This window comes from Xenopus tropicalis, chromosome 1 (genome assembly GCF_000004195.4).
Source record: "Xenopus tropicalis strain Nigerian chromosome 1, UCB_Xtro_10.0, whole genome shotgun sequence".
Classification (NCBI taxonomy): Eukaryota; Metazoa; Chordata; class Amphibia; order Anura; family Pipidae; genus Xenopus; species Xenopus tropicalis.
Window position 1 is genome coordinate 57,230,471 of NC_030677.2, and position 27,721 is coordinate 57,258,191.

General features: G+C 37.9%; 1 protein-coding gene across 2 annotated transcripts in view; it reads left to right on the plus strand.

Moving 5' to 3' along the window:
• Positions 1–3,385: 3,385 nt before the first annotated feature.
• Positions 3,386–27,721, plus strand: part of nr3c2 (nuclear receptor subfamily 3 group C member 2) — a 185,185-nt gene continuing 160,849 nt past the window's right edge. The window contains exons 1-2 of one of the 2 annotated variants that reach the window (XM_031895503.1): positions 3,386–4,350; positions 13,215–14,970. In XM_031895503.1, the coding sequence (XP_031751363.1) occupies positions 13,217–14,970 (1,754 nt within the window). In that variant the 5' untranslated portion in view covers positions 3,386–4,350; positions 13,215–13,216. The remainder of the gene's footprint in view (positions 4,351–13,214; positions 14,971–27,721) is intronic. The other variant, XM_002933501.5, reaches the window with a different exon arrangement.

Sequence of the window (27,721 nt, forward strand, 5' to 3'; positions counted from 1 at the left end):
TGGTTTAAATAGCACTGGCTGTAAGTAGCTCAGTAAAACATTACATACTGGAAACTGTAGTGGATTTCATATTTATGACATAGTTAAATTGTTAATTTTGACTGATTCAGATCATACCCTCCAAATGACCCCCCACTGCACATATATATTATGCATACTACAATCACATCATCACCCAGCAGGATAATTCAGAATCTCACTGCCCTCACTGTAAAGAAACATTTTCACTGTTTTAAGTGAAAGGAGTGGTCTCCTTGTTCTTTTCTATTTGAACAAAATATCAGCGTAACGTCCTCCAATGTACTTGAAATGAGTAATTGTGTTCCCTTGCAAGCACCTTTTCACCAGAGAAAATAACAACAACATTCCTAATTTTTAATTGTTCCATTTCTTTTAACAGTTTTGTTGTACTAAGCTCTTACAAGTGATCTATAAACAGGCAAAATTATGTTCTTATCCCTCAAATTAACACCCTTGTTAATGCGAGACAGTACTGTATTTGTTTTAATAGCCACTGCCTAGAGTTTGTTATTTACACAAACCCCCAAATCCTTCTTAAATAAGGAGACTCCCAATACACATCCATTTAGTGTATAACTAGCTTTTATTTTATTTATTACTAAAGTACACAACTCTGTTTTAATCATCACTAAACCTCACCTGCCAATGTGCTGCCCAGTTCTCCAAATTTGTATAATCTCTCATCTCTCAATCATCTTACCATGATCAGGACCCCCTTCCAAAAATAGGGGTGCCAGAGTGGACCCAACCCATGTGTTTATATCTCTCTTTGGGAGATGTCTATTTCAATTCAAATTCAAATTAAATGTTACTAATGTCAGTTTATCTATTTTACTGTTGTATCCTTCACGTATTATTATTTGACATAATTTTGCCACTTTGGATTGCTTTGGCAATCCTCCATATTTTGATAACTTGGAGATGAGGGTTAATGCTACTTTGTTTAGGATGGGCAAAAGATATATGAACACAGCTTTTTCAGCCACACTGCTGCTGTTGCAAGAATATCTAGTTCAAATAGTTCCCAGGCTTCTGGGAATACCTCGAACAGCAAATTGTAAATAGAAAGTGACATCATATTTTCTTTAACTATCTATTGATAATTAAAGTTATACATTAGCAAAGAAAGGGTTTAAAATCATATTAAGTTTTAGAACACCCTTCAAATTGATTATAGATGATGCACTGTCAGCCAATAGCAGGGAGACATAAGAAGTTTCTGGGCTAAAAAAGTAGGCATCCATTTCAGCTAAGAACAAGGAGCTGTAAATAAGAACTTTGACACACTGATTAAATGAGCAGCAAAGCATAAATGGAATATGGCCAGAGATGCTGTATTTTATATACTGAACATTTTTTCCAGTGCAGAGGTTCAAGATGATCCATTGCTTCAAAGTGCATAGAAACTACCCATATTGTAATTTTTTAGGCCATTTGTGAATGACAGTGAAATTAAACATGCTCTGTGTCCTCTGGGCTGCTGTTGAGATGCTTACATTAGATGAAACTGGATATTATCAAAACAATTGGAAATCCTTAACAAATTAGCAAGTGATGTTTCATCTCTCATACAATCTGATGGTACAATTCTAATTAAGCTGATTCTGATGCAGAATGCAATAGTCAGTGTGCTACCATGTAGTGTAATTCTAAATAAATTAGCTTTATATCCAGATGCATAATTATGGGGGAAGCAGACCCTATGATTGCTGAGGGGATCTGTGGGACTGGCAGTTTCAAAATATGTTCATAAAAAAAAGTTTCAAGTTTAGAAGGCCCTAAAATATTTTTTTTTCAATGACGTTACTGCTTCTATTGTGATATATATATTTCTATAAACAACATATACCAGATTCACACCTTTGGAGGCAGAGATATTCATTAAAAGGCTGTGGTGGCATTGGGCATTGGACCAGCATAGAAGCCTATCAGATAAGGTGAAGTATTTTATAGCCTAATTCTTTCTTAAAGGAGACATATTGGATAAATGGAAAAAACCCTAATTTTGTAGGCAATTATGAATAATATATGGTGCCGGTTTCAATTTGGGCTAAACATTAATCCTGTCTGTAAAAATGGCTCCTTTATTGCAGCTCCCTATAGATCCTATCAGTCTTCTGTCCCTGTTACAAATGAAGGGTGAACATCTCCTAACAATCCCTGCCAGAAGCACAGCAGGAGGGGGATAGCCAATTACAGACCTGCAGTCACACAAGGAAAGATCAGGTCAGCCTAGCTGCTGATTGGTTCCTATCCTACAGAGCAGTGTACGGAGAGCCACTGGCTCCCCAGCTCATCCATAGAATTCAGCCAACAGGAAGTGGAACAGATGGGCGGGACTAGTGGGGTTTTGGTGGAATTTCTCAATAAATCAGTCAGAAACACAACTTTTTAAGCTCAATCCTTCTATATTTAGAGAAGTATAATTCACTGGTATATTCTTAATTTTTAGGATATATAGTTATATAGTTACATAGGGTTGAAAAAAGACCATTGTCCATCAAGTTCAACCCATCCGAGTAAACCCAGCACACAACCTATACTAACCAATCTATACACTCACATACATAAACTATATATATACAACCAGTAATACTAGTTAGGATATGTCTTCTTTAAGCTTTAGTTCTCTAAATATTTAATCTTTATACAGCGACTACTAGATATGTATTTGCCTTTACATATACACAAACCTTGCCTGGTGATATTTGTGTGAATGTACAACATCTTGGCCTCCTATGCTGTATGGATAATCTGATTAAACCAATGGCTACAAATACATACAGGCAAAGGAGAACATTCCAATTCCCATATATAAATTGCCTGGGTGTGAATAAAATACACTGCATGGCTACACATAATCAAGAGTATTTATATGCATAGCTTCAAATGAAGAATAATTATCACATACTATATTTACAATGCGGTTCATTTGCGGGGTGGGGGAGTATATTTTATCTATTTCTCTGTACAAACAAATCATAATCGTGCCTTCCTATTTCTACTTACTGTAAAAACCTAAGTAATCTTTTTTTTTTTTCTTTTAGAAAACGCTCGCATTACTTAAACCTGAAATACTAACAAAATATAGAGAGATTAGTGTGAAGTCACTGGACCAAGTGTTAGGTTTTCCCTATAACTCCAATCTGTGCATACTTCTAATTTCCATTCAGACGCGATTAGTGAGTTACAAAGGTTGCTGATAATGGTTTTCCCCATTTACCTCGGACCTACACGCCTGCATGCAGATACGCGCATCACCCGACGCGACCCAACGTTGCTTCTTTCCCTCGTACCAGCCATATCTGCTTTATTTATTATAAACATTTTCTTGAAAGTGTCTTTATAATGAAACTGTCGTTGGAGAACACAGCAGATACGTGGCCAGGGTACTTCACCCTGCACAACCCCTGCCCGACACTTCTCCAGTGACTTATCTGTCGCTTCTGAAGTTCTTTCCCACAGCACGACTACACCACACAGCAGCCTGCTGGCTCTCTCGCCAGACTGGAAGCTCTGGGCACCACGTGACGGCTGTCATGTGACCGGCTGATGTCACGCTGACATCACGCCTCCTTTTCTCTGCATGGAAACTAGACAGCACCGTGCTCAGACTGCCTGTCACTCAGCTGCCGCCGCCGCCGCCACCGCCGCCGCTGTTGCTGCTGCTTTCAATGCAAGTATTGGCCGGGCTGCACCGGGTCTGTCTGGCAGCCCAGACACTTGCCGGGAGCAATCCAGTGCATGAAGACCCCGGGCAGGGCTGACCGCTGCCGGCAATCCCAGCTTATGTAACGAGTCCCTTTGCAGCTGCATAGTGTTGTGAGGAAAAGTGCAATCCTGCTGTAAGGAAAGAGGAAATAAGAGCATGTTGGGAGGAGAGAGAAGACACCAGCGCGGGATATAAAGGACATGCGAGAGTCGGGACAGATTTGCAGCGGCAGACTAAAAAGTTGCCACCTTGATGGTGCGACTCTGCGCAGCCCCGAAGGAGTTTATTAGAGACAGCGACAAGTTGGATGTGTTGATCTCTGATTTCATTTGCCTGTCAGGCGCCGCCAAACTGCCCCAGTGTTTTGCTGGGGTCGGAGGGTGTGACTGGACACGTTGGTGGAGCTGTCACCCATAGGAGAGCATTGGGGGACACCCGTCTGTCTGTGGGAGTGGAAATGACACATTAACGCTGCCTCTTTGCCTTTAATGGTTGCCTTGGCTGTGGATCGGTGTATTGGGATCATTCTATACAGCGGGCGAATAAAATCAATAGGTTCCAGCCTGGGGGGTGTGTGTGTTTGTGGTGGGAGCAGCCGGCCATGGCATAGACACAAGGTGAGTGTGCACCGAGCTGCTTTCCGCCTGGGAATGCCATAGTGCAAAGTCCATGCTGGATTAGGGAGAGGGGGAGGACGAGCTCACACCATTTAACACGTTCACTTCCTGGCAGCTAAAGTCGCCACTGGCCACTGTTTCAGTCGCACTTTCAGTTCAGCCCCAGTCTGCAAACCCGTGGGGGAGGGGGTGTAGAGACTTGTAGTTCAATGACATCTGGAGGACTGCAGACGGTGTATACCTGGCACAGTATAGGCTTGCTGTGTGTCCGTCTGCTCAAGGGTTAAACGGCAGCCAGACGTGCGACCCACTTGTGTGACTGCTCTCTACTTTCCACGCACGACTCTCACTTGTCACCTGCCAGTCTCCTGCTGTGTCAGCCCTGTATTTATAGCGGAATTATTCCCACAATGCTGCTGCTGCTTGGCCAGGCTTAGCCCAATGTTTCTCCGTACCATTCACTGGATGGGAGATGTTTCATTTTGGCCTGAAATCTCGTCTTTTTTCGGTCTGTGTGTTGCTTTGACTTATTAGTCTGTTATTGCGTCATAAAACCTGGCTTAGACATAGGAAGTGTAAAGGTGTGTGTGTGTGTGTGTCTGTGTGTTTGTGTCTGTACTGTACTCCTCTGTCGCCCCCCTTCACAGTCAGTTCCGACTAATGCCCTGGAGTCTGCCTGCTACTGTATATGTGTGTGTGACAACTTTGTAAATGTGTGATTGCTCTGTGTGTGATTCGAGTGTGTGAGATTCTCCTTTACACATGAAACAGGACAGTTTGCTGTTTTCTGTAGTAAAGCTCATGACAATGTCAGCTTCTGTATATGTGTATAAGGTCATATAGCAATCCAGAGGGGGATTGTTTATACAGCACTTACTAAAAACACACACGTATATATATATATATATATATATATATATTCTTTTTCTGGTCATTCACCTGATATGGGATACACCCTTATCTTTTTGCCTAATGGAAATTTCCAGTCTGTGTAAGTGGAATGATATGTCAGTGCCATGCATTATTGCAAGGAGAGAGTTGCACTTGGACGTCATACACAACTGCAGAAGAAATCTCAGGGCACCCGGCTTTGTGCCAAATGGCTACAGGCCTGTGTGGCTCACCTTGATGCAGGTGGAGCTGCAACAAAGGAGACTGTCATTGTTTTTATTTGAATCACTGACATTTTTTTTTCAGTTTCTCGTTATACCTGTTAGGTCAAAGAGAGATTTCAAAATCTGGGCAGACTAATATCTTGCTCTGGAGAATAAAAAGGCGTTTTGTGAAAGAAGAGGCTGTGCTTCTTTTAACAACCTGATTTTCTTTTTTCTTAAATATAGTAATTACATGCTTCTGTTTTCTTTTGCAGTTGGTTTTGGGTTAATCTTATGTTTATCTAATGTTTCAGAAGCAGTAAAACTATTCTGTGAAGATGGGTTACAGATAGGCAATGTGTTGAAGACCAAAGGTACTTTGTAGGCGGGATAGAGTAAAGCCTATTATTTAACAATTATTTTCAGTCCCTTCCCTTTTGGCGGTATTAGCAATGAAAACCTGAATCCATCATTACATCATAGATACAGAAGGATCTATTATACAGAAAGCTCCAAAAATGCATCATTGCAAAGAATTAAAACAAATATATTTATATATTTTTTTTTTAATCTTAATGTTTCTTAATAGACATGATCTTGCACTTGATAAAATTCACATTTAAGGAAAAACAATTCAGTTTTTACAATAAATGTTTACATGTTTACTACTACCAGCAAGAAATAATGCTCATTTATACAGAATAAAACAGGTCCCAAATATTACATGCCTGTAGTTGTAAACAAAAGTACTATTCATATAAGGCAGTTAATGCACATTATACTTTATGATGAGTTTGCCAGGCTGAACCAAAAGGTAGATGTGCTTATGCCTAGTGGAGAACTACTGATTATTTTGGTTATTTATAGTTACACTTTGTAATGATTTACAATGAAGTGGATACTTTAGATATATGCACCCCTCAGTTATTGTAATATGGAGTGCTTTTTTTGCAGAAAGAAAAAGTAAAAAAAAAATGACTGGAACAGATGTGTAGAAAATAGTTTGCAAACTGTACAAGGAATTACAGATTACAGTGTCTAGGAGTGATACAGTGTGAGGGTATAGGAAATACAGAGGGAGTTGCTGCATGCATTTCTACAGAGCTTTTCTGCAGAAGGAAAGGTTTACAGTCAATGTCGCAGCAGTCTAATATATGTTTCCATAGGGCTCATTGGTCTCACTGAAAGGGTTAAATTCTGTGTCGCAGCAACTTAATATCAGTCATGCCACCCCGCTTGTAACTGACAAGTTGGTCTAGCCAGTGAAATGGCTGGGAATGTGGAAGGAGTGTCAATGACAGAGGGGAAGGACAGGACCCACGTAACATTTGCTATGGGATCTGATGTTTAACCTTTGCTCTCTCAATGTACAGTTGTAGTAAATTGCATGCAGTATAGGAAAAGGGGATGGCTGTTCTTACTGTAACTAGTGTTAAGCAACTATGAGAAAAGCATTTTATTTGGTGTATATTTTCCTTACTGGTAGAGCTGGAGTTAAATAAATTGTACACTCCTTCTTCTCCTCCTCCTCCTCCCACCTCCTCTACCTCCACCACTGGGCACACACAGACAGACCAATGCCAAGCCTGCTACTGTTTGCAAACTAAAGCTAATCTGTCTCTAGCACTATACCTGGGCACCTGGGCTCTATGAGAGACTGGATGCAAAAGGAAGGGGGAGGGAGGAGAGCAAATGACAAGTAGGGCCTAATGCAGGTAGAGGACAGGTGCAAACATCCGACCTTGCGAAGTGAGTCCCTGTCTCTATTTTGGGAAGACGTTAATTCCCTACTGTTCAAGGTCTAGACAGTAAAGGCGTATTAATAAATCTATGGAAAACTCTGGAGAATAGCAGGGAATCTATTGCTTATGCAGGTTTATGTCTTATTACTATACAGACTGTGTATGTATTTGTATTTTCTTTTTAAAAATACACTCTTTCTTTTGAAAGGTCTATTGTGCCTTTGATCTATATTTCCTACAATTTTATTTTTTATCACTGGCATTTGTCTTGCATATGTGGGTAAAGTAAGTTGAGTTCTGTTTATTTTTTACTGAAATCATCATTGGGATCATAAAGTAATCAGGCCCTTACTTTATTGCATGATCATTCTGTATTGCATGAAAACAAGTTCAGCCCTGTACCATGCCATTTTCATAAGTTTCCTTTGATAATGTTAATTTACATTTCCCCATGAAGACCAAGATTATTGTAATGTATATCTTTTTTTAGTAGTTGTTAATGAATTTCTGTCGGTATGTAACTATGTCAGCCCATCCCGTTCACACATGTGTGCTTTTAAGTATCCTGTACAGTAGTATAGATTATGATTGGGACTCTTGAATTTTTATTATAACTATTGGGGGTTATTTCTAGCTTTCCTTTAAAATGTAGATGCCAACATTTGATCCATTGTAAAACAACAAGCACAGTCTCCAAAATAGAAGCATGTATACTCATAGTGAAGTTACATTTAGTTAGACAAGGCAATTTACACACACACACAAAAAATATATATATATAATATTTAGTGTTTTTTGCAGACACATTTGGGGCTTTCGTACAGGTTGCAATCTAGTCATAGTAAGTACTAGTCATAGTAAGACTAATAAGTCTGCACCATTGGTGGGGTTGGAATAGCATCTATCCAGTGAAAAATTGTAGGGATGTGGTTTAGGTGCTTCCAAACTTGATCATAGTCACATGGAAATCTGCAGTGTGGGTTGGGCTTCAGCTCGGTCTGTGTCCCGAATTTCTTGCATTTCAAGACATAGTTGTCCTTCCCATTTTATGGTTAAGATTATTATTAACCTAATAAAAGAACATAAATTCACAGTTCCTTTGTCAGAATTTTGTTGTTTACACCACTATACTACACTACCCTACTATGCTGTCCACCGATTTGGCCCACAGCCTGTGTACAGTATTAGTAAATCTACACTTACGTATTAATTCTATCAATAAGAATTTGCAGCAGGGGAAGGTATAAACATAAAATAACATAGCATTACATTGTTTCTAAATCCACTGAGTAACAGTGCATTTTATTTGCATTGCCGAAGGATATAGGACAGAATACCAAAACTGCATTATTTTTAAAAATGTATTTAGTATCATCTCACCCAGTCTAATTATTTGCATTACAAAATAAGTGCATCATTGCAGCAACCCAATTCAATAAAAGTTTGCTTTCAGTATTGCAGGCTGATCATAATTTATTGGTGGCTGGTTGCAGTGGGTAATATTGTGCATTTTTGCATCTATGTATTTTGAAAAAAATATTAGTAACTATCCTAGCAGAGCTGGAATGTTTGAGGGTTTGAGTTTGATGGTTTTTATTAGCAGTTTGGCCCGGTCTCATCTCTACAATTGGCTACATTATTAAGGAACAATAGAGATTAAAGACAAGTAGTTCTTATATAAAAGTGTAATTTATTTTGTGTATGAAGCCACCTGTAAAAAGAATTGAATGCACCATTTATGCCATTTTAGGTCAATTTATTGTGATGGCACAAATGATAACAAATGGCACATACACTTGCATTTAGTTAGTTTCTGTTAATAGAAAAAAAAGCAAAATTCAGGACCCACAAATTTTGGCCTGAAAGGCATCATAATTGTGAAAAAAAAAATTGGGGGGGGAAGGGGGGGTCATTGGGGATCTCTAGGCTAAGGCTTAAGCTAGGCATACGTGTTAAGATTTTTAAAAGATCTTTTCGTTATCGTAGGGCCAAGCTTATCTTCAAATGATTGTTTAAAAGTACAATTTGTCTATCAACAAAAATGATCATTTCAAGCAATATTGTCTAGTTGAAGCTAGAAAAACTACCTGCTTCATCCTGCAAACTGTAAAAATGAAGAAATTTAATTCTTAAAAACAAAAAATTTCAAACCTGCCCGATCAATTTTCTGACTGATATCAGATGAAAGATCGCTAGGTGTATGATTGTCAGTGCACACTAACCTTGCAATAATTTGATGGTTTTGTCAGATTGCCCTAAATTGGTTGTTAAGTAGAGGAAAATCTCTACGTGTGTGGCCAGCTTAATAAAGTAGCATCTTGCATACAAAAGGACATTAGGGCTTAAGTACATCTGCAAGTGCAGGTGTATAATAAGCCCTAATTTCCCCCCACTTTCCTTAAAGATACTTGCTACAAAATGCACTTCTTTCATTTCCATCCTGCCTTCTGCTCCAAATTATGTGCTGCATCCTATTGATGTAGGGAAGCCCTGCAGCTACTGCCACCTCCTGTCCAGGGTCCCCTTCATTCTCAGCATCAATAGGCGCAGAACACTTGCGTCTAAAGAGTCGGGCGCAGACATCACTTGAATAATAAAGTGTTGCAAGCGGACTGGCAAACGTACATACATTTGCATCCAATTTGCGACAAAATGCGGGAGCAGCTTTGGTAACCCCACAATAGGGGTAGTCGCAGCACAATTGCCTCAAGCATCACCTCTATGCAACTGCAGTGATGCCAGAATAATGGGGGAAAACTCTGCATTGTGGGAAAAAATTATGGCGATTGCACTTTGCTCACTCCACTCCATAGGAAGGATATGAATGGCCTTAATAAAGGTTTGAAATTAAACTTTTGAAAGGAATGAAACAATTTAGATTTGAGGAAAGATTAACAGTTGGATTAGAGGTTCTTGTGAAGGTACAATATAGCTTTTTACAATTACATTATGGCATTGTATACAATTGCAGAGAATGCAGATGATTCTGTAGGGTGCAATGAGACTGTGGCATTTTCTGCCAGCTGATTTTGTGATTCAGTGAGATTTTTTGTGTGTAAAAAAACAAGAATGTTTGTGCATTATACTCTTTTAAATATAAAAGGAATGTGTGTAAAAGATCTTTTTCAGGCTGATTAATTGAAAATTTCTGCAAAACCCATCTGTTCCACTTCCTGCTGCCTTTCTTCCTGGGTTGTGCATGGGTACCGACGGCACTCAATACACTGCACTGCAGGATACTGACCTGATAGGCAATGAACCCTGTCTTTGCTTGTGTGACTGCAGGGCTGTGATTGGCTATCCCTACCTACTGTGCTTCTATTGTAGCAGATCTATGTGGGGCTCCAATAAAGGGGACATTTTTATAGTTAATGATTGTTTTAAGACCAAAGTAAAACAGGCACCATATGTTTTTTATTATTGCTTACAAGACTAGGGATTTCTACTTATGCTATACGTCTCCTTTGTCTTTTTGGAAGAGCCAAATATTTAGGGCTATGGTTTGTCTATATGTATTTACACACATATAAAGCACAAACACACCAAAACACAGCACTCAGCAGCGACTATCAAAGTGATTTCAAAGTAAAATTTCCAACATTTGGATCACAAACTGTAATCTTCAGTGAAAGTGATACTGACATGAATCAAAAATATGTACATTAAAAGTTACCTTAAGGTCATGCTAATCATTTTTTGCTGATGGGGCTGCTTTTGTAAGTAATTGTTAGTGGATTTCCTAAACCACTTTCCACTTATAGCTTCTAATGCTAATGGTCTACTGCTGCACAAATATGGCAGCCCCCTCATAGAGGAACATGGGGGATCAGATAGGTAATGTAAAAACTTTGGGCAAATACTTTTATGGCAAAATTCTAAAGCACATGCAAAGACAGTTTTATAATACATTTTAAAAAATTGTTTAATATTAGGTGTCAGTATCCCTTTTAAGTCAGTGCTGTGTTCCTGTAAATGTTTCTTACCTGCACCCATGCAAGCTGATACTTTTCAATTGGAAGTAGTCCTCTTAGTTGCTGTATGCATACATGTTTTCTACCCTTTATTTGTATACCTCTACATATATATATATGTGTGTGTGTTTGTGTAACTGAAAAGTAATAGAGATGGCAAATACGGAAGTCTCTTATTTTTACTTACTGAAGAGCATTGCTGCTAGTATGGCTAGTTCTGCAAGTATTGTGTGACCTGTTTTTGTCACTTGTAACCATGCTGCTGCCTGTACTGGTGATACAAATACTTAGCCCCAAGAGTTTGGGACTGGCAGGCGATTCCTTCAAATATCAGTGCCAAGCTGACTCATTGTGATTTGGTGATTTCAGATTTGTTGTGAATGTCATATCATGTCCTTGTTGAACTGTATAAGCCATATTCTGGCCTGAGCTGACTGCACCTCCCAAATAAGTTGGGAGAAGATGCAGCCTGCTAGGTTCACGTTTTGTGACCAATGCTTACATTGACTCATAAGTTGAATTTTAAAAGTTTAACATGACACCTGCATGAGAAAAGATGCTGGGCCATGTGTTGCCTCATCTTAGCAGCCTTGCAGTGCTGGGGTTCTTAATATGATTTCAACCAGGGTGCTATCTTCAAGGAATTTCTTTTCTCTGTGTCTGCAAGGAGTTTATCGGGTACTCTGGTTTCTTTCCACACAATGTCAGGTTTATCGATTCCTGATGAAATTGACTAGTTTGTGATAGAAAACTTTGGTTGTAAGATCCAGTTAGGCAGTGGCAAATAAAAAAGGAAAGACCTGTTTAAACATGTTGTTGCTCTAAAGGCTAATACATAAAGAATTGTACATAAAAGGATCATGCACTACGTAAATGAAAAAAAAAATCACATGTAATATGGCGAACAGATCACTTCTCCAGGGTTCCTGCACATAAGAAATGTTGTAAAAACCTTTTATATATTATTTCCACCGATTACTGCTGCACCAGATTCAGTGGGAGTTTGGTTTTATTGATCCCACAGATTCTGGCACCAATACTAACATAGAAACAAAGTTAGCATGGCTTTTCCTTATGAAGTTTTTCTTGTTTGTTTTTTTAGCACTGACTGTAAGTTAATTAGGCACATCTGCCACAAATTTATTTGGGGTGTGATAGTTGCAGTGGCCAGCTACTTACCCATGTCCCTTCAGTGTCCAAGTTCTCCTATTTTAAAACCCTATAGAAGTTATGTTAAAAATGCCTGAATTCTGTACTCTTGGACTAGCCAGCTTCCCTCCATTTTTTCCTGATCTTCTGCAAGCTGGTTCCTTCTTTGGAGCAGCTAGATGTTTTGTTACTTTTGTGCTAATTCAGGCATTGATTTAAGGTTTCTATACATCAGAGATAATAAATCAGCCTTCTGGAAGCAGCCCATCTTAAATTCATAGTCTTTTGGTGTGTGTTCATGCATAAGATGTATGTATATTTATTTGTGTGTATATCTATCTAGTCATGATTATTTTGTAAGTTATAGTCATATAAAAAGTGTTTGGTGATGTTATCGGTTGTAATTCATAAATAGTGTAATTTCTTTCACATGACTGACTAAAACTTATGTATTATTAAAAATACAGTACCCCCCCCGTTGTAATATAAGGAGTCACCTGTATATGATCATGGAAATTCTCGGATATCCTTATACTTTAGAATAGGGGGTACAATATTCACTGTATATATATATATATATATATATATATATATATAGTACAGTGCACTGAATTTCCAGTTCAGCTGAAATCAAGACCTTTTTTTGCAGTATTTGGCCAAATCCGAATGCCTAAAATGATAAACTGAATCTGAACTGAACTGAAACTTTTTAGGTGAAATCCTAAAATTATGGATTTAGTGCACCCCCCGAAAAAAATATAAATAAATATATACATACACACAGTTCCTGCTCTTCTACTCATTTATGTTAAAAAAAAAAAAAAAAACATGTTTAAAAGTCATCAATGAAGTTAAATAAGGTAACTATAAGTTTTTACTAGTGAAAGCTAAATATCTTATCTTTTCAGGCATGGAGACTAAAGGATATAAGAACTTCCAGGAAGGAGGCAACATGGAGAGACAATGGGGCCAGGTTCCTCAGTCCATGGATTATTCCTCTCCAAATTCCACACAGCAGACTCCTGAGAACACTTACATGGAAATAGTAAATGTGAACTGTGATTCTGATCCTTTCCCTCAAAATAATACAAAAGCAGACAGTAAAGCGAAACAAGATCTCCTCCCTTGCCTTCAGCAAGACGGCACTAAGCCTGGTTTGTTGACACAAGAACTTAAACCTGAGCTAGAGTCAAAAGAACTATCTGCAGCTGTAGCTGAATCAATGGGTTTGTACATGGATTCTGTTCGGGATTCAGATTACCCCTACGATCAGCAGAACCAACAAGGCACAACTGGGTCTGGAACTATTTATCAGAGTATGGATCAATTTTACAAGCAAACTACACAAGGTACTTTTCCAGCAGATTGTCAGACTCAGTCCCTAAGGTCTTCTATAAAAGCAGACAATTCCATGAATGGTAAAATAAAGAGCAATACTGTAAGGAGCCCCTTGTCTTACAGTGAAAAAAACTTGTCAGCCAGTAGCCCCTCTGTTGTGGCACTTCCTGTTTGCAGTCCCACTGGAATCAGTTCAACCTCTTGTTCCACCACTTTTGGAAATTTTACAGCCCACAGTCCTGTTAACCAGATAACTCCGCAATCATGCTCACCAAATATAGATAATAGATGCTCCATATCTCATAGCCCTGCGGGTACTGTGGAATCACCCTTATCTAGCCCACTTAGTAGCATGAGATCGCCTATTTCAAGCCCTCCAAGTCATGGCAGCTTAAAATCTCCAGTATCCAGTCCAAATAATATCACAGTGAGGCCTTCTGTGTCTAGTCCTGGGAATATAAACACAAGAAGTTCTCTTTCCAGTCCTTCCAATGCCAATAATAGGTCCACTATTTCGAGCCCAGCTGCAAGTTCCATGGGATCATCTATTTGCAGTCCTGCAAGCAGCACACTGGGATTCCTTCCTGGAGTAACGCCTGCAGATGGTGGGACTGCTTCGGATTCCATAACTAGTACAGAAACGAAGGATAAAGGTGCTCAGCAGATCATATTTCCTAAAGTTGAAGAAATGGGTAATGAAATTGCTGATTCGACTGTTAGTCCTGTAAAATTTATTAAACCGGACCCTGATGGGATGTTTAGTAGTTCTTGTTTTGGAGATACTGGTTCTTCAGAGCCCACTTTTTCAATCCCAGTAAAGCAGGAGTCATGTAAAAGCACTTGTTCTAGTGCTCTTTTTAAAGGCAGCCAGTCAGGAAATCCATTTCCATTCATGGATGGCTCATACTTTACTTTCATGGATGACAAAGATTATTATTCTCTGTCTGGAATTTTAGGACCACCTGTCTCATCTTTTGGTGATGGCTTTGAAGGTAATGGCTTTTCTAACCAAAGCCTAAATATGGCAATTAAACAAGAGACTGAGGATAGCAGTTTTTATCCAGAGAACAATATGCCTTCTTCAGCTATTGTTGGTGTAAATTCATGTGGCCAGTCATTTCACTACCGAATCGGAGCCCAAGGCACTATTTCTTTGTCCAGACCTCTTAACAGAGACCAGTCTTTCCAAAATTTGAGTTCATTTCCTCCTGTGAGTTCACTGGTTGAGAGCTGGAAAACACAATCTGAACTAGCTCAAAATACCCTGTCATCCAGGAGAAATGATGGCTTTCCAGTTCCAGGATACATTCCAGAAAACATGTCCAGGTGAGTAAGAAATCACACGGTGTATACATCAGACCTTGCAAGCTTTAATTGGCTTTTCCAAATGTGTAATTTAGTAATCCCTGGGTGTGATATGGGTTTTAAGAATTATTTAAAATGTTATTTATCATATGGGTTATCTGGCATCAAAAAGCTGTTTATCAGAGTTTGATTATCCTTTTCATAATACATTTGTTCTATATACTGAACATAATTGCTCAAAAACCTTTCCTTTGTCTAGCAATTCAATGCTCTGTGCAAATAGTGTGATTGGTTTGAAAATTGGCATGCCTTCAGTAATTTCTTGTTCAGTGGATGAGAAATAAAGTTGTATGTAATTGTAATTTTGGATGAGGTAGAAATATTCATTACATGCAAGTGCATTAACGGTTATTGTGCATAGGTGGATTTCTGAAGCACAGGAAAAACATAACATTCTTATAGTGAAAAGCCCAGGACCAATAATCCTGTACATTATGTGGAACTCCATAACATTTCCATGCTTTTAACATAACATAAGGTCCTGTAAGTAATGGAGATATGAGCTTTGTATAAGTGCTTATCTTTCATAATTCACATCTGTTGTAATCTGAAGAAATGTATTTTTGTTTGCCTACCCACTTTTCAAAAGAATTGTAACAATTGAACAATGAATTACAAAAAACATTGATCATTTCATGGTTCTTTCATACATTACAAAACTTTTGGATCATATCTGGTTGGCCATAATGTCAGCAATTAAAGTTTTAGACACTTGTACACCTTATGTACCCTGGCTAATGCTGCTCCAGTTTGTCCTCAATATAATATACAGGTATGGGACCTATTATCCTGAATGCTCTGGAGTTTCTGGATAAGGGGTCTTTCCGTAGGAATCATAGGATTGTTTTGCTTATAATAAGGATTCATTATATTTTAGCTGGAATTAAGTACAAGGTACTGTCTTTATATTTCAGAGGAAAAGGAAATTATATTTAAAAGCTTGAATTATTTGATTCAAATGGAGTCTATGGGAGATGGCCTTCCTGTAATTCAGAGCCTTCTGGATATCTGCTTTTCATATAACAAATCACAAACCTGTATTTGATCCTTTGTTCCGATTGCATAATTCTCTCACATAATTGAAATAATTAAGTTAAAATGGTTTAGAACACAGCCCTGGCATATTCATATACATCTCAACAGATTAATGTAAAGTGCCTTTTTATGAGCAACAGGATGAGAAGCAGAAATATATGGGGTTCTGTTAGATGCTTTCTACATACATAAAGATATATGTAGCAGAATGAGCCAAAGCAAATCAAATACAGTGTAAATAATGTATTGATAAAAGAGTGCGCGCTACCTCATTATTGCACTATAGATTTGGGGTTCTATTCTGTACCTCAGCGTTTTTCAACCGCTGTTCCGCTGAGCTCATTTGTATATTGAATAGCTTTGAATATTTAAATAGCTTTTTCTTTAAATCTGGTAGTCTATTACAAAAAATGCACTTTGTGCATGTCTGTCTGTCTGTCTATCTATCTTTTGAATTTGAAAGTAGGAAAACAGCTAGAGCCCAGATGTGTGTATAGAATTTGCATTATGCAACTATCCAAAAACTGTTTTTGAAGTCTGAGCTAAATATCTACATTAAACAGATTTCTGATTTTACTTAATTTTGTTTGTTCTTGCAAACCAAATCAAATGAATATTATCCAGAGGCCTGTCAAAGTGCAGATCAAGGAATATGCCAGAGCTTGGCCAGCAATCCTAAAGATAATCATAGCAGTCCAAACAGATTATCCTCTCTCTTTAGGCTTTTTAGGTTGAGAAGAAAGATGATGAAGATATTAACTCATTTAGTTATGTACATTAAACTACACATTTTCAAATGTATAACTGTACTTCTAAAAACTTCATTGTTGTTCTGGAACATTCTTTTAACCATCTTCTAGGAGCTTATCCACATTGCTCTACTTTGATATTTAACTGTGCAGTTCCATGTTTCCGTACCACAGTGTCTTGCCTTGCAACTGTGTAATAATTGCCTGCATGTTGGCACAACATATAAGTATTTGTGGCGCTATTACAGCTAGCAGAATTGTACTTTTGTCACAGACCACTGACTGTAAAACTGTGGGCTGAGTTTAAATTTTTAAGTTTTCGTATTGGAAGCATGAAAGCTGCAGAAGTCTTTAGTATGAAAATCAAACATAATTAATGGTAGGAAATGAAAAGATAATTAAAGCAAAAACATATAGATTATATAGGAATACTGACTACTACAAGAGGTGAAGACTGCCCCAGTTTATGTGCTAACATATTCTTTAGCACTGTGCAGTTGAAAGGTGTATACATTAAACACAGATTATCTGCAAATATTAAGTGAAACAAGAGGTTAAAGGAACAGTAACACCAAAAAATGAAAATGTATCAAAGAAATTAAACTATAGTGTACTTTTGCCCTGCACTGGTAAAAGTTGTGTGTTTGTTTCAGAAACACTACTACAATTTATAGAAATACCTTGGTGTGTAGCCATGGGGGTGGCCATTCAAAAGGAGAAAATGCACAGGTTGTATAGCAGATAACAGATAAACTCTGAAGAATACAATGGTGTCTTATCTGTTATCTGCTATGTAACCTGTGCCTTTTCTTCTTTTTCCAGCTTGAATGGCTGCCCCTGTGGCTACACAGCAGCTTATTTATATAAACTGTAGTAATGTTCCTGGAGCAAATACCCCAGTTTTACCAGTGCAGGGTAACATGAAAATAATATTTGAATTACTTTAAAACACTTTCATTTTGTGGTGTTACTGTTCCTTTAAAGACTTTTTCCCTCTGAGATTGCAAATTAAGGTGTATTCTCACACAGGTGTATTCTCGGTAAGCCGATAAATGCTTGGCGAGAATACGCCCAGCTACTGTAGATTTACCCTACCTTGTGCCTGCACCCGAATGAATGAAATACGCTCGGGTGCTGGCACATGTAGCCGATATCCGCCAAAGATATGAAGTCTCGTGTTTTTTGGCGGATATTGGCTACATGTGCTTGCACCCGAGCGTATTTTATTCATTCTGGTTCAGGCACAAGGTAGGATAAATCTACAGTAGCGGGGCGTATTCTTGGCAAGTGTTTTTCGGCTTGCTGATTATACGCCCCTTTTGGCATCAGCCTTAAACTATAGTTTTTGACCACAGCAGTTAACTCTAGGAGAGCCACAGCTATCAACAATTTTTCAAATTTTCAAATAGTACCTTTGCATTATACTTATATACATTAAATCCTGTTTCTTATAGCAGAGTGAAATATGTACAGTGCATAAACATTTCCTCCCAGCACTTGTGTCATAAGCAGCACATCTACTATTTAGTACAGTGCTGTCCAACTTCTGTGGTACCGAGGGCCGGAATTTTTCCGACCTACGTAGTGGAGGGCCGATAATGGAAGCCAGTTTTGACTACTCCCCTTTTTGAAACCGCACCCACTTGAAACCACACCCATGTTATTACATGACCATACCCGTATTAATGGTTGTAGTACAGCAAAAACCTGCCATACTCTGCCTGCCCTACCCTGCCTGTGTGTGCCATACTCTGCCTGCCCTACCCTGCCTGTGTGTGCCATACTCTGCCTTCCCTACCCTACCTGTGTGCCATACTTGGCTGGTTTGTGCCATACTTGGCCTGTGTGTGCCATACTCTGCCTGCCCTACCCTGCCTGCATGTGCCATACTTTCACTGTGTTTGCCATTCTTGGCTTGTTTGTGCCATACTTGGCCTGTGTGTGCCATACTCTGCCTTCCCTACCCTGCCTGTGTGTGCCATACTCTGCTTGCCCTATGATGCCTGTGTGTATGGCACACACAGGCAGTCTACAGTGACACAATGCTGGCACTGAACCTACAGTCTGCACAATAACTATATATTAAAAAACTTTTTAATTGCAGTACCACCTCAGTATATGTTCCTTTTGTAGTGTGCAGGGATTATTTGTGGGTTTCTACTGCTCCTGAGGTGTGAACAGGGGAACAATGGGGGTGATTACAGCCTGAGCCTGAGGTGTGAACACTGCAGGGGGTGAACAATGCAGAGATTAAAAGGTGTGAACAACACAGGGGATTACATATTTAAACAATACAGCCTGATTACAGCCTGAATCTGAGGTGAGAACCATGCAGGGGGCCAGTTAATCACAGTACTGATACCATTTAAAGCTTACACAAGAGTAAGCCATCAAAGCAGCCAGACAGGTGGGGGGCCACACAGAGGGGGGTCGGGGGCCGCCAGTTGGACAGCACTGATTTAGTATAATGGAAAGCAGCTGCTGGCTGCCTTGATCAAAAAACTGATAGTGATGTTCCCATAATAGTAAGGGGGATGAAAATTACAAGTCCACCCACAAATATACATATGAAAGACCATAAGGATTTTGATTTTCTTCATGACAAACAGTAGTGAGTATTGGATAGTGTCCCTTTGCCACAATTGGGATATTTATATATAAATAGTTTTTGTATTTAAAGAGGCCAAATAAATATATTTGCAAAATGTAAACATTACATAATATAAATAGAGTTTAAGTAGTTAGTGAGTCTTTACAGAGCTTATGGAATTACAATAGTCATGAACCATTTTTATATATACAAGTTAATATCATTTAATGTTCCCTGTTTGTATTAATGTATTCTACTGTACAGCGCTGCGTACATAAGTAGCGCTTTATAAATAAAGATATACATACATACATACATGCAATTCCAAATGATCTGATTGTTAAGAATATTCTGTTTGCTAGTACATATGATCTGCTTGAAAGAGACATTTTATGATTCATTTTTCTATTATAAAAATAAGTAATCTAAAAAAATACAATAAAAATGCATCTAAATTATGCTTATTTGCATTAGGTACTCCTAAATAGAAAATTGCAGTTTTAAAGGGGAAGGAAAGGCTAAGCCACTTGGGGGTGCCAAAATGTTAGGCACCCCCAAGTGACTTAGATCGCTTACCTTGTACCCCAGGCTGGTGCCCCTGTACGGAGAAAAAAGCACCAGCCCAGGGCACCTGCAGGAAGCGCTTCCTCCTTCCTTTCTCCTCTGCCGGCGCAATCCGTCGGCCGGCGCATGCGCAGTAGAGTGAAAAGCCGACTTTAATGTTTAAGTTCGGCTTTTCACTCTACTGCGCATGTGCGCGCAAGCGAAAAGGAAGGAGGAAGCGATCGCTGCTACCCCGGGCTGGTGCTGTTCTCTCCGTACAGGGGCACCAGCCCGGGGTAGAAGGTAAGCGATCTAAGTCACTTGGGGGTGCCTAACATTTTGGTACAGTGTTATTAGTAATTATTTACAGCATCATACAAAACTCTGAAAAGGCTGAATATCTTCAGTTTTTATGATATTTTTGGAGGAAGCTGATGGAGCTTTAGTTAAACAGGAAACAACATTCATTGACACCAGATGGGGTTTTAGTTTATAGAAAGGAATTTATCCAACTTTACAAATAATACATCTCCCCATACTGTTTAACTGAAATTATCCTTTTGGTCTTGTCTAATAGATGTGTATAGGGCCTAATATTACTTTAAAGTCTATAAAAATTCATGTTGAGAAATGAAAGGCTAAGCGTTTGGGCATTGTATTTAGATTGAAATCGATTATCGGCAGAGACTTTTAATTCTACGGTTTTGTTCCTTAATGGTTGTCTGTCAGACCCTGGTCTGTATATAGTTATTTTAAAGCTCTGCGGAACTTCATTGTAGAAATAAATTAAGATCCTTTGAAGGCATGCAAATGATAAGAAATTGAGAAAAGTTGTTAGTACATCATGATCAGACTGTAAATGAGGACTGCAGTGATAATTATTATAACAAATGTGACACAATTACATTTTGTCCTGAATAAGTGGCCAAAAAAAGAAGAACGTTTTAACAAATTCTAGAAGTTTACAAAAGTTATAGTTCAAATATTTAGGGTCAATGCAGTGAAAAAACTCATGTTTATTGAGATTAAGTTTTCTTTTGAAACTGAAACAAATGATGAATGCATTATTCATACTTGATGCTTGTTATGTGAGGGATGAAAAAGATTCATAGTTTACACAAAGCCCAATTTGGTAACTTTGCATAATAGTCATTTTTTTTCCATTCCAGAAACTTGCTGCCAAATAACCATGTAAAAACAAACATTTCTTGAAAAATGGACAGCAGGACAGATTCTAAAAATCTTTTCAAACAAAAATTACAAAAATACATAGTTATAGTAAAAGCAATTTGTTCATCACAGAATCTCACACAGGCTTATACACGGAAAGTAAGTAAGAATGACGCGCTCTGTGTATGTACTAATGTTAGCTAGTTGGTGATGGTTCAGGTACAATGCACAGTACATGTTGCAGCCAAAGGTGTGTAAATACCAAGTATGCCTGACAACAGCTCATCCTTGGGTACAAAGATGTCACATATCTACAAACTGCTGAAACTGGGGTTTAATAGAAATGCTCATGGTGTCTGTGAACATATAGCACTATCATATATCTTTATGAAAGTTGCTTATATATTTGATTTTTGTTGTTGACTTAAATATCAGCTACAGAAATTTTGGCTGCTGTGAGCAAAGTTAGTGCTTATGGAAAGAGATTTTTGGGAAATGTAGTCAAACCCACCCCCCCATCTAGATGCACCCTGGCTGGGTGGGGGGAGAGATCTGTGAGCAATAATTTAGTTGGTAATAGAAATGAGGACCAATTTATGAATTCTTTGTAATGCTACTGATGGTTAATGATTACTGCTCAGTAAAGCATTACTAAAGGCTTTAGATTTAACTATTTAATTCCCACCCTCAAATAATTTGTCCAAATAATTTCTCACCACTTGATTTACTTCTACTCGATATATACTGCTAAAAGCAATGTAACACATTCGACAAATGGTCATTTCATTAGAAACCTTCCTAACTGTTAGGAATAATCAGAATATTTCAGGACAGTCATGAAAATCTTGTCATGGGTATTGATTAAATCTCTCAGGATTCTCCAGTGAAATATTTGAAAAGATATATATTTATCCAGAAAGGTCCAAATTACGAGATGGCAATCTCCCATAGACTCCATTATAAGCAAATAATTCTATTTTTTTAAAAATTATTTCCTTTTTCTCTTTATTAATTAAACAGTACCTTGTTTGTGATCCCAACTAAGATATAATTAATCCTTATTGTAGGCAAAACAATCCCATTGGGTTTATTCAATATTAAATTATTTTTTAGCAGACTTTAAGAATGGAGATCCAAAAATGGAAAGATCCCTTATCCAGAAAACCCCAGGTCCCAAGCATTCTGGATAATGGGTCCCCTACCAGTATTTAAAACGTTTAACTGTCGTGCCAGTGTCATACATACCCCCCTCTATATGTAGTGTTGCTATCTGGTCTTTGTTGTTACCGCATACTTTGAGAGGCTCAGGAGATAGGTGAGACTTCTTGTTCTAAATCACAAAGTCACCTTTACTAATACTATTCTACATCAGATTTTTAAAAAATATCTAATTTTGTTCATCTTCAAATGTCTTCATAATTCTATATTTTGTCTGCCTTTATATTTTTATCTTTACAATGCTTGATTAAGACAGTTCTCCAGAATCCTGCACTTCGTTTTATTACACGTTAAAAGAAAAAAAGACAGAGAAAAAAGAGCATGAACCCAAAAGGGATCTGCCCTTCAGCCTGTATAATTATTATGGGTACGTGAGAAGGCAAGTTGCATGGTATTGTGGGACTTGGAAAGCAAACTCTCACAGTTGCTGGGTGTGGACTTGTGAAATAGATGTGGATAAACTGGTTCTGGATTAAGATTTTATATAAATATTTAAGTGTGTTTGTATTTAAAAATCAAAGTGACACCAGTCAACGATGAAGTGTTACTTTAGCATTAGGCTAAAGTAACTGTACAGGCCTACAAAATAATGTAGTGAAAGCAGGAATGCCTTTCAGGGCTGCTTTAGCTTTCTGTCACTTCCTGGAAAATGTTCCACATGTAATAAATTCCAGTAAATAAATAAAGTATAAGGAGAATTTCAGCTGGTCTAGGGCAGAATGTAAAAACCTTTTGCCTATTTTGTGATGATGAGAGGCTAATGGAACCTGGCATGTTTTGACTACCGTTGCTACCTGGCAGAAAAAACAATGGTGCTTAAAAAACCTTTTGTAATAATGAACAAAAAATGCCCTGCCTATTCCATATGGAAGGTGGCAGCTGGATCTCCATTTCCTCATCAATTTTATTCCTACTTTATTCCAGTAAAATTGCTGCTATCGGAGTCCTAATAGACACCAAGAACACATCCCATGTACTACATCTAGCCAACTTCTTATACAATCCCACACCTATTCGAAATCACTAACCTGGCTGCTATCCCTAACTATTTCGCTCACAAATTCTTTTGTTAATATTATAGTGCAAATGACTTTTCTATGGCTACAGGCCTTCTCTAACATTTAATCCTATACTCTACAACTCTCTCCTTTCAGTTATTCAAGCATTATTTTTAATCATACTCTCAATTTTCTTAGCTTTGTATCTGCTGTTCAGTTGACAGTCTCTTTAGTGATTAAGTCTGTCACCTGAAAATCTTCTGCCTGACCCAGTTATTTCACTTTTCAGAATTCTCTTGTCTCCTTTCTACTCCATGATTTTCAGGTGCCTGCGTTTCACCATCTAAAACAGATTGTAAGGTCTCCCATGCATGATCTTTCTTGACTTTTTTTGTATTTGCATGGATTTGTTTATCATATGTTGGTTGTTTTATAACTATTTCATAATGAATGAATAAGGATCACCTATATAAAAAAAAAAAAGTCTTACCAAGGGAAATAAGTGCTCTGATAGACTGATATATTATTTAGATCATGTATCCTACAGGACTATGACCACTCCATCTTCAGTTTGTTATTTGTATTACAGTTGCTATTGCATGTGTAGTGCATTTGGAGAAAGCTTTAGAGTTTGTAGGCTTAGAGTGTTGAACTTTATAACACTGGGCGCTTGTACAAGGTCTGTGTACTAGGGCACAGGTGGATGAACCAGTAAATCAGTAAGGTTTATTAACATTGTGCTGCTTATGCAGACATGATTTAAAAGATTTAATGCTCTAGATAGGAGTGCCCAACTCTGCTCTGCATTTACTCAGAATGAAACTGATATCATGTGAGGAAGATCAAGCACATCTTTTTATTAGCAACATGCCAAGATGCAGCTCTCATTCAATGAATATCTATTATGGGTGCAAGCACCCATTGGTATTATTTCAGGGAGAAACTCTGATGAATAGACATTAGTCAATTAATGTACTTCTTTTCTGTTTAATGCATGAATATATTGGTCTCATTATTTTTCTGGGCATATAATGAATAATTCCTCTTAATAAAAGATTTAAAATGAATATGACCATATAATTGTTCAGTGGTAGAATGGGATCTGTGCTTTGCATTTCTACTCAGGTTAGAAGCAATGCAAGCATTGACTACAGTAGCCAACATATTAATTAGAATACAAGCTGTTTTCTTTATAAAAATAGTATATTAAACATTAATGGTAATTGATATTAGGGATGCACCTAATCCCCTTTTTAAATTCCGGCGAATCCTTTGTAAAGAATTTGGCTGAATACCGAACTGAATCCTAATTAGCACATGCTAAAAAAAATTTCAACTTCCGTGTTTACATGACAAAAAGTCATGTGGTTTTTAGGATTTGGATTCAGTTTGGTCAGGACCATGGAACCAAATCCCGGATTCAGTGCATGCCTAATTGATATACCATTTTTTTTTACTCAAATGTCATTGTTCTTAAATACAGTTGTTTGACTATAATTAAATATTATGAAACTCCATAGTCCTTTCTGAGTGCCTTTCTGTACCTGTTTACCCTGTGATGGACATCTGTTCAACGCTGTTTTTAATTTGCTGCGGCAAAGACAATCCCATTTGGAATTCATGGTTGTGTTCATTCTAGAAATGAAAAATAACACAGTTTAAACATGCTCTGACAAATGTGGAGCATCAGAAATGATAGGAATGTAAAAAATCAAGTGAGGGGGAAATTCCATTAAGCCTCTTTTGTAGTGAGCTACATATGTATAGAGAGAGAGCAAAGGAGCGGATTAATTCTGTTCATTATGAAAGGTGCATCATTGTTAATTCTTGTGTTTTTGGATTCTTTACAAGTATAATAAAACATTTCTTAGACACCATCTGGAGAATGTCTGAGCTTCTGCATAGTGCGTTACAGTCCACACTGGTTGCTATCATTTGCTAAAATACTTCTAATGACAATTATATTTCTTCAAGGTGTTGCCAAATTTTATATCTGATATAGCAGTTATACCAAGCAGGCCCAGTTTCTCAAGTTTGCAGCCCCATGTCTATTGTAAGCCATGCCTTTCAGCTATGGATGCTGATATTTCTAGTTAAAAGTACAGCATCTGTTATCCAGAAACATGTTTTATAGATAGCTCTTAATTAGGGGAAGACCAACTCCCATAGACTCCATTTAATCAAATAATTCAAGCTTTTAAAAATGATTTCCTTTTTTCTGGTGACAGAACAATCCTATTGAGTTTTTTTAGATAGATATAGTTATTTCTCACTGACAGGTCCTGAATATAAATATAAATAGTCAACAAATTTAACAGTGAAACAAACAACCATTTATTGGCTCATATTTTTCTATACCAAACAACAAACAGGTGCTTTCCAGTGCTTTATGGTACACATACTCCGCCTCCTTACACGTTTCGCACCATTGGGTGATGGCATTTTTTTGGTGATGGACGTTTTTGCAATACACGCCAATGAGAAATTACATCTCCCACAGACAGCAAGCAATATGAATTCTGTATTGTAGTCTAGTCAGATGTCAATACTGAAATGTGGGAATGTCACACATATTGCAAGTTGGCAAGTGCTTTCTGTTTACTTGTTCAGTATGACCATGCTCACTATTTCATATTACTAGGTATGTCAGTTCCTACTTTGTGACTCTGCTATGAAAATGCCTCTTATGGGCCATAATTTTCCTAAATTCTGCTCTACATTTTTCTAGCATTTACTGGACAGGAAATAGGCTTGGACATTCAGGAAAACCATTTGGTCCCTGAACATTATACATTCATATGTTATATATACATTTAGGACTTCATTTCTAGTGTCTGAGGCATCTCACTTTGGGCTATAGCACACATTTTCTGCTGTCATATGTCAACTGGTAGAGAAGTACCTGAAGCCACTGCTGCTACTTCCAATTTTATGTGAATGGTAAATGCATAATATAGTTGGTGCTTGTTATCATTAGAATGTTCTGATTCAAGTTGCTCTGGTAACTGCTTGAAGTGCCTGGATAAAAAGCCAACGGCACATAGTTACATACCTCTTTTTGTTAAGGCTGGGGGCATATGGAGTGTTTGTTTTGCTGCCCTCAGCCTGCATTTTTATTTTTTTGCAGGCTGAGAGAAGCAGATCCACTCCCTTATGTGTTTTTGGGCCAATCCCTGCTCAGCTCGGCTTCATGTAGCTGAACAGAAGCAAAAACTCTTCAATGCAGTTTTACTGGGTGCGTAAAAGAGCAGATCCGCTTCTCTCAGCCTGCAGAAAAAACGCTGGTTAGGAGCAGCGGAGCTAAAGCTCCATGTGCCCTTAGCTTTAGGCTGATGGTCCACAGGAGGATTTGTCGCCCACAGCTAAATCTCAGCTACCGCAGGTGACTAATCTTCCCGAAAAATTTTCCCGGGGGAAGGCCGGTGGGAAGGCCTACGTGTTGCTTCCATATATTGTTATTGTAACACTAGATGGGAGTCTTGAGGGAATGAAATTGTAAAGATGTCCAGATTATCAGCCTAGATAATTTCTGTGGTATATTCTTTTATTTTCTGTGGTATATTTTTTTCTAATGAGCTGAACTGCTCATACCTGGAGTTATTCTATAATTCCTCTTTGGTTCATGTTGTCCCATTTCATTCACAAACAATTCAAATATGTAGGTTGCATATGCATGTGTTTGTGTTTTTTATTTGACACCACTTAACTACAAGTTTCTGTGATTTTAATTATTCTCAATGTACCCTGTGCCAAATACATTATTTACGTACTTGGCATATAGCTATTTCTCAATTCCCAAATACAGATTCAGCAGTTGATCACCATTTAGGCAATGAAAGTAGAGAACACGATTTTGAACAGTTTTGAACAGACTAGTCATGGACTATGTATGAGACTATCCTATCTGTGACGCTCAGTTTGAACATCTTGGTTATAAGTAAACCCCAAAATGCATTATTCTGTCACAAATTTACCTTGTGGATGGTGAAATTACAAACTCCCTTCCCCTCACAGAAGTTGCAGAAACTGTTCTCATTAAACAACCATGCACGGAGAAGCTTAATTAAATATTGAAATGACAACTTGCAAATATGCTAGAGCATTTTCCTAGCAAATCTACAAAAAACTATTCTATGGATCAATAAATATTAATACCAACTTTTAAAAGAAGAATCACTGAATTGTAAATAATTATGCATTGTTAGGCAAGCTAAGCTCATTTCAATATTAGATTAAGCAGAATTAAATCAGAAATCTGCTTTAATGACCTTGTAAACAATTTACAGCAGAGACTCTAATTGTTAGGCTATTAGACTATCTGAATCTGAGCTAATTAGATGTTTCTCCAATTATAATAAAACAGAATTCTTTAATAACAAGTATGAATAATTTTTCGCACTGTACATCTC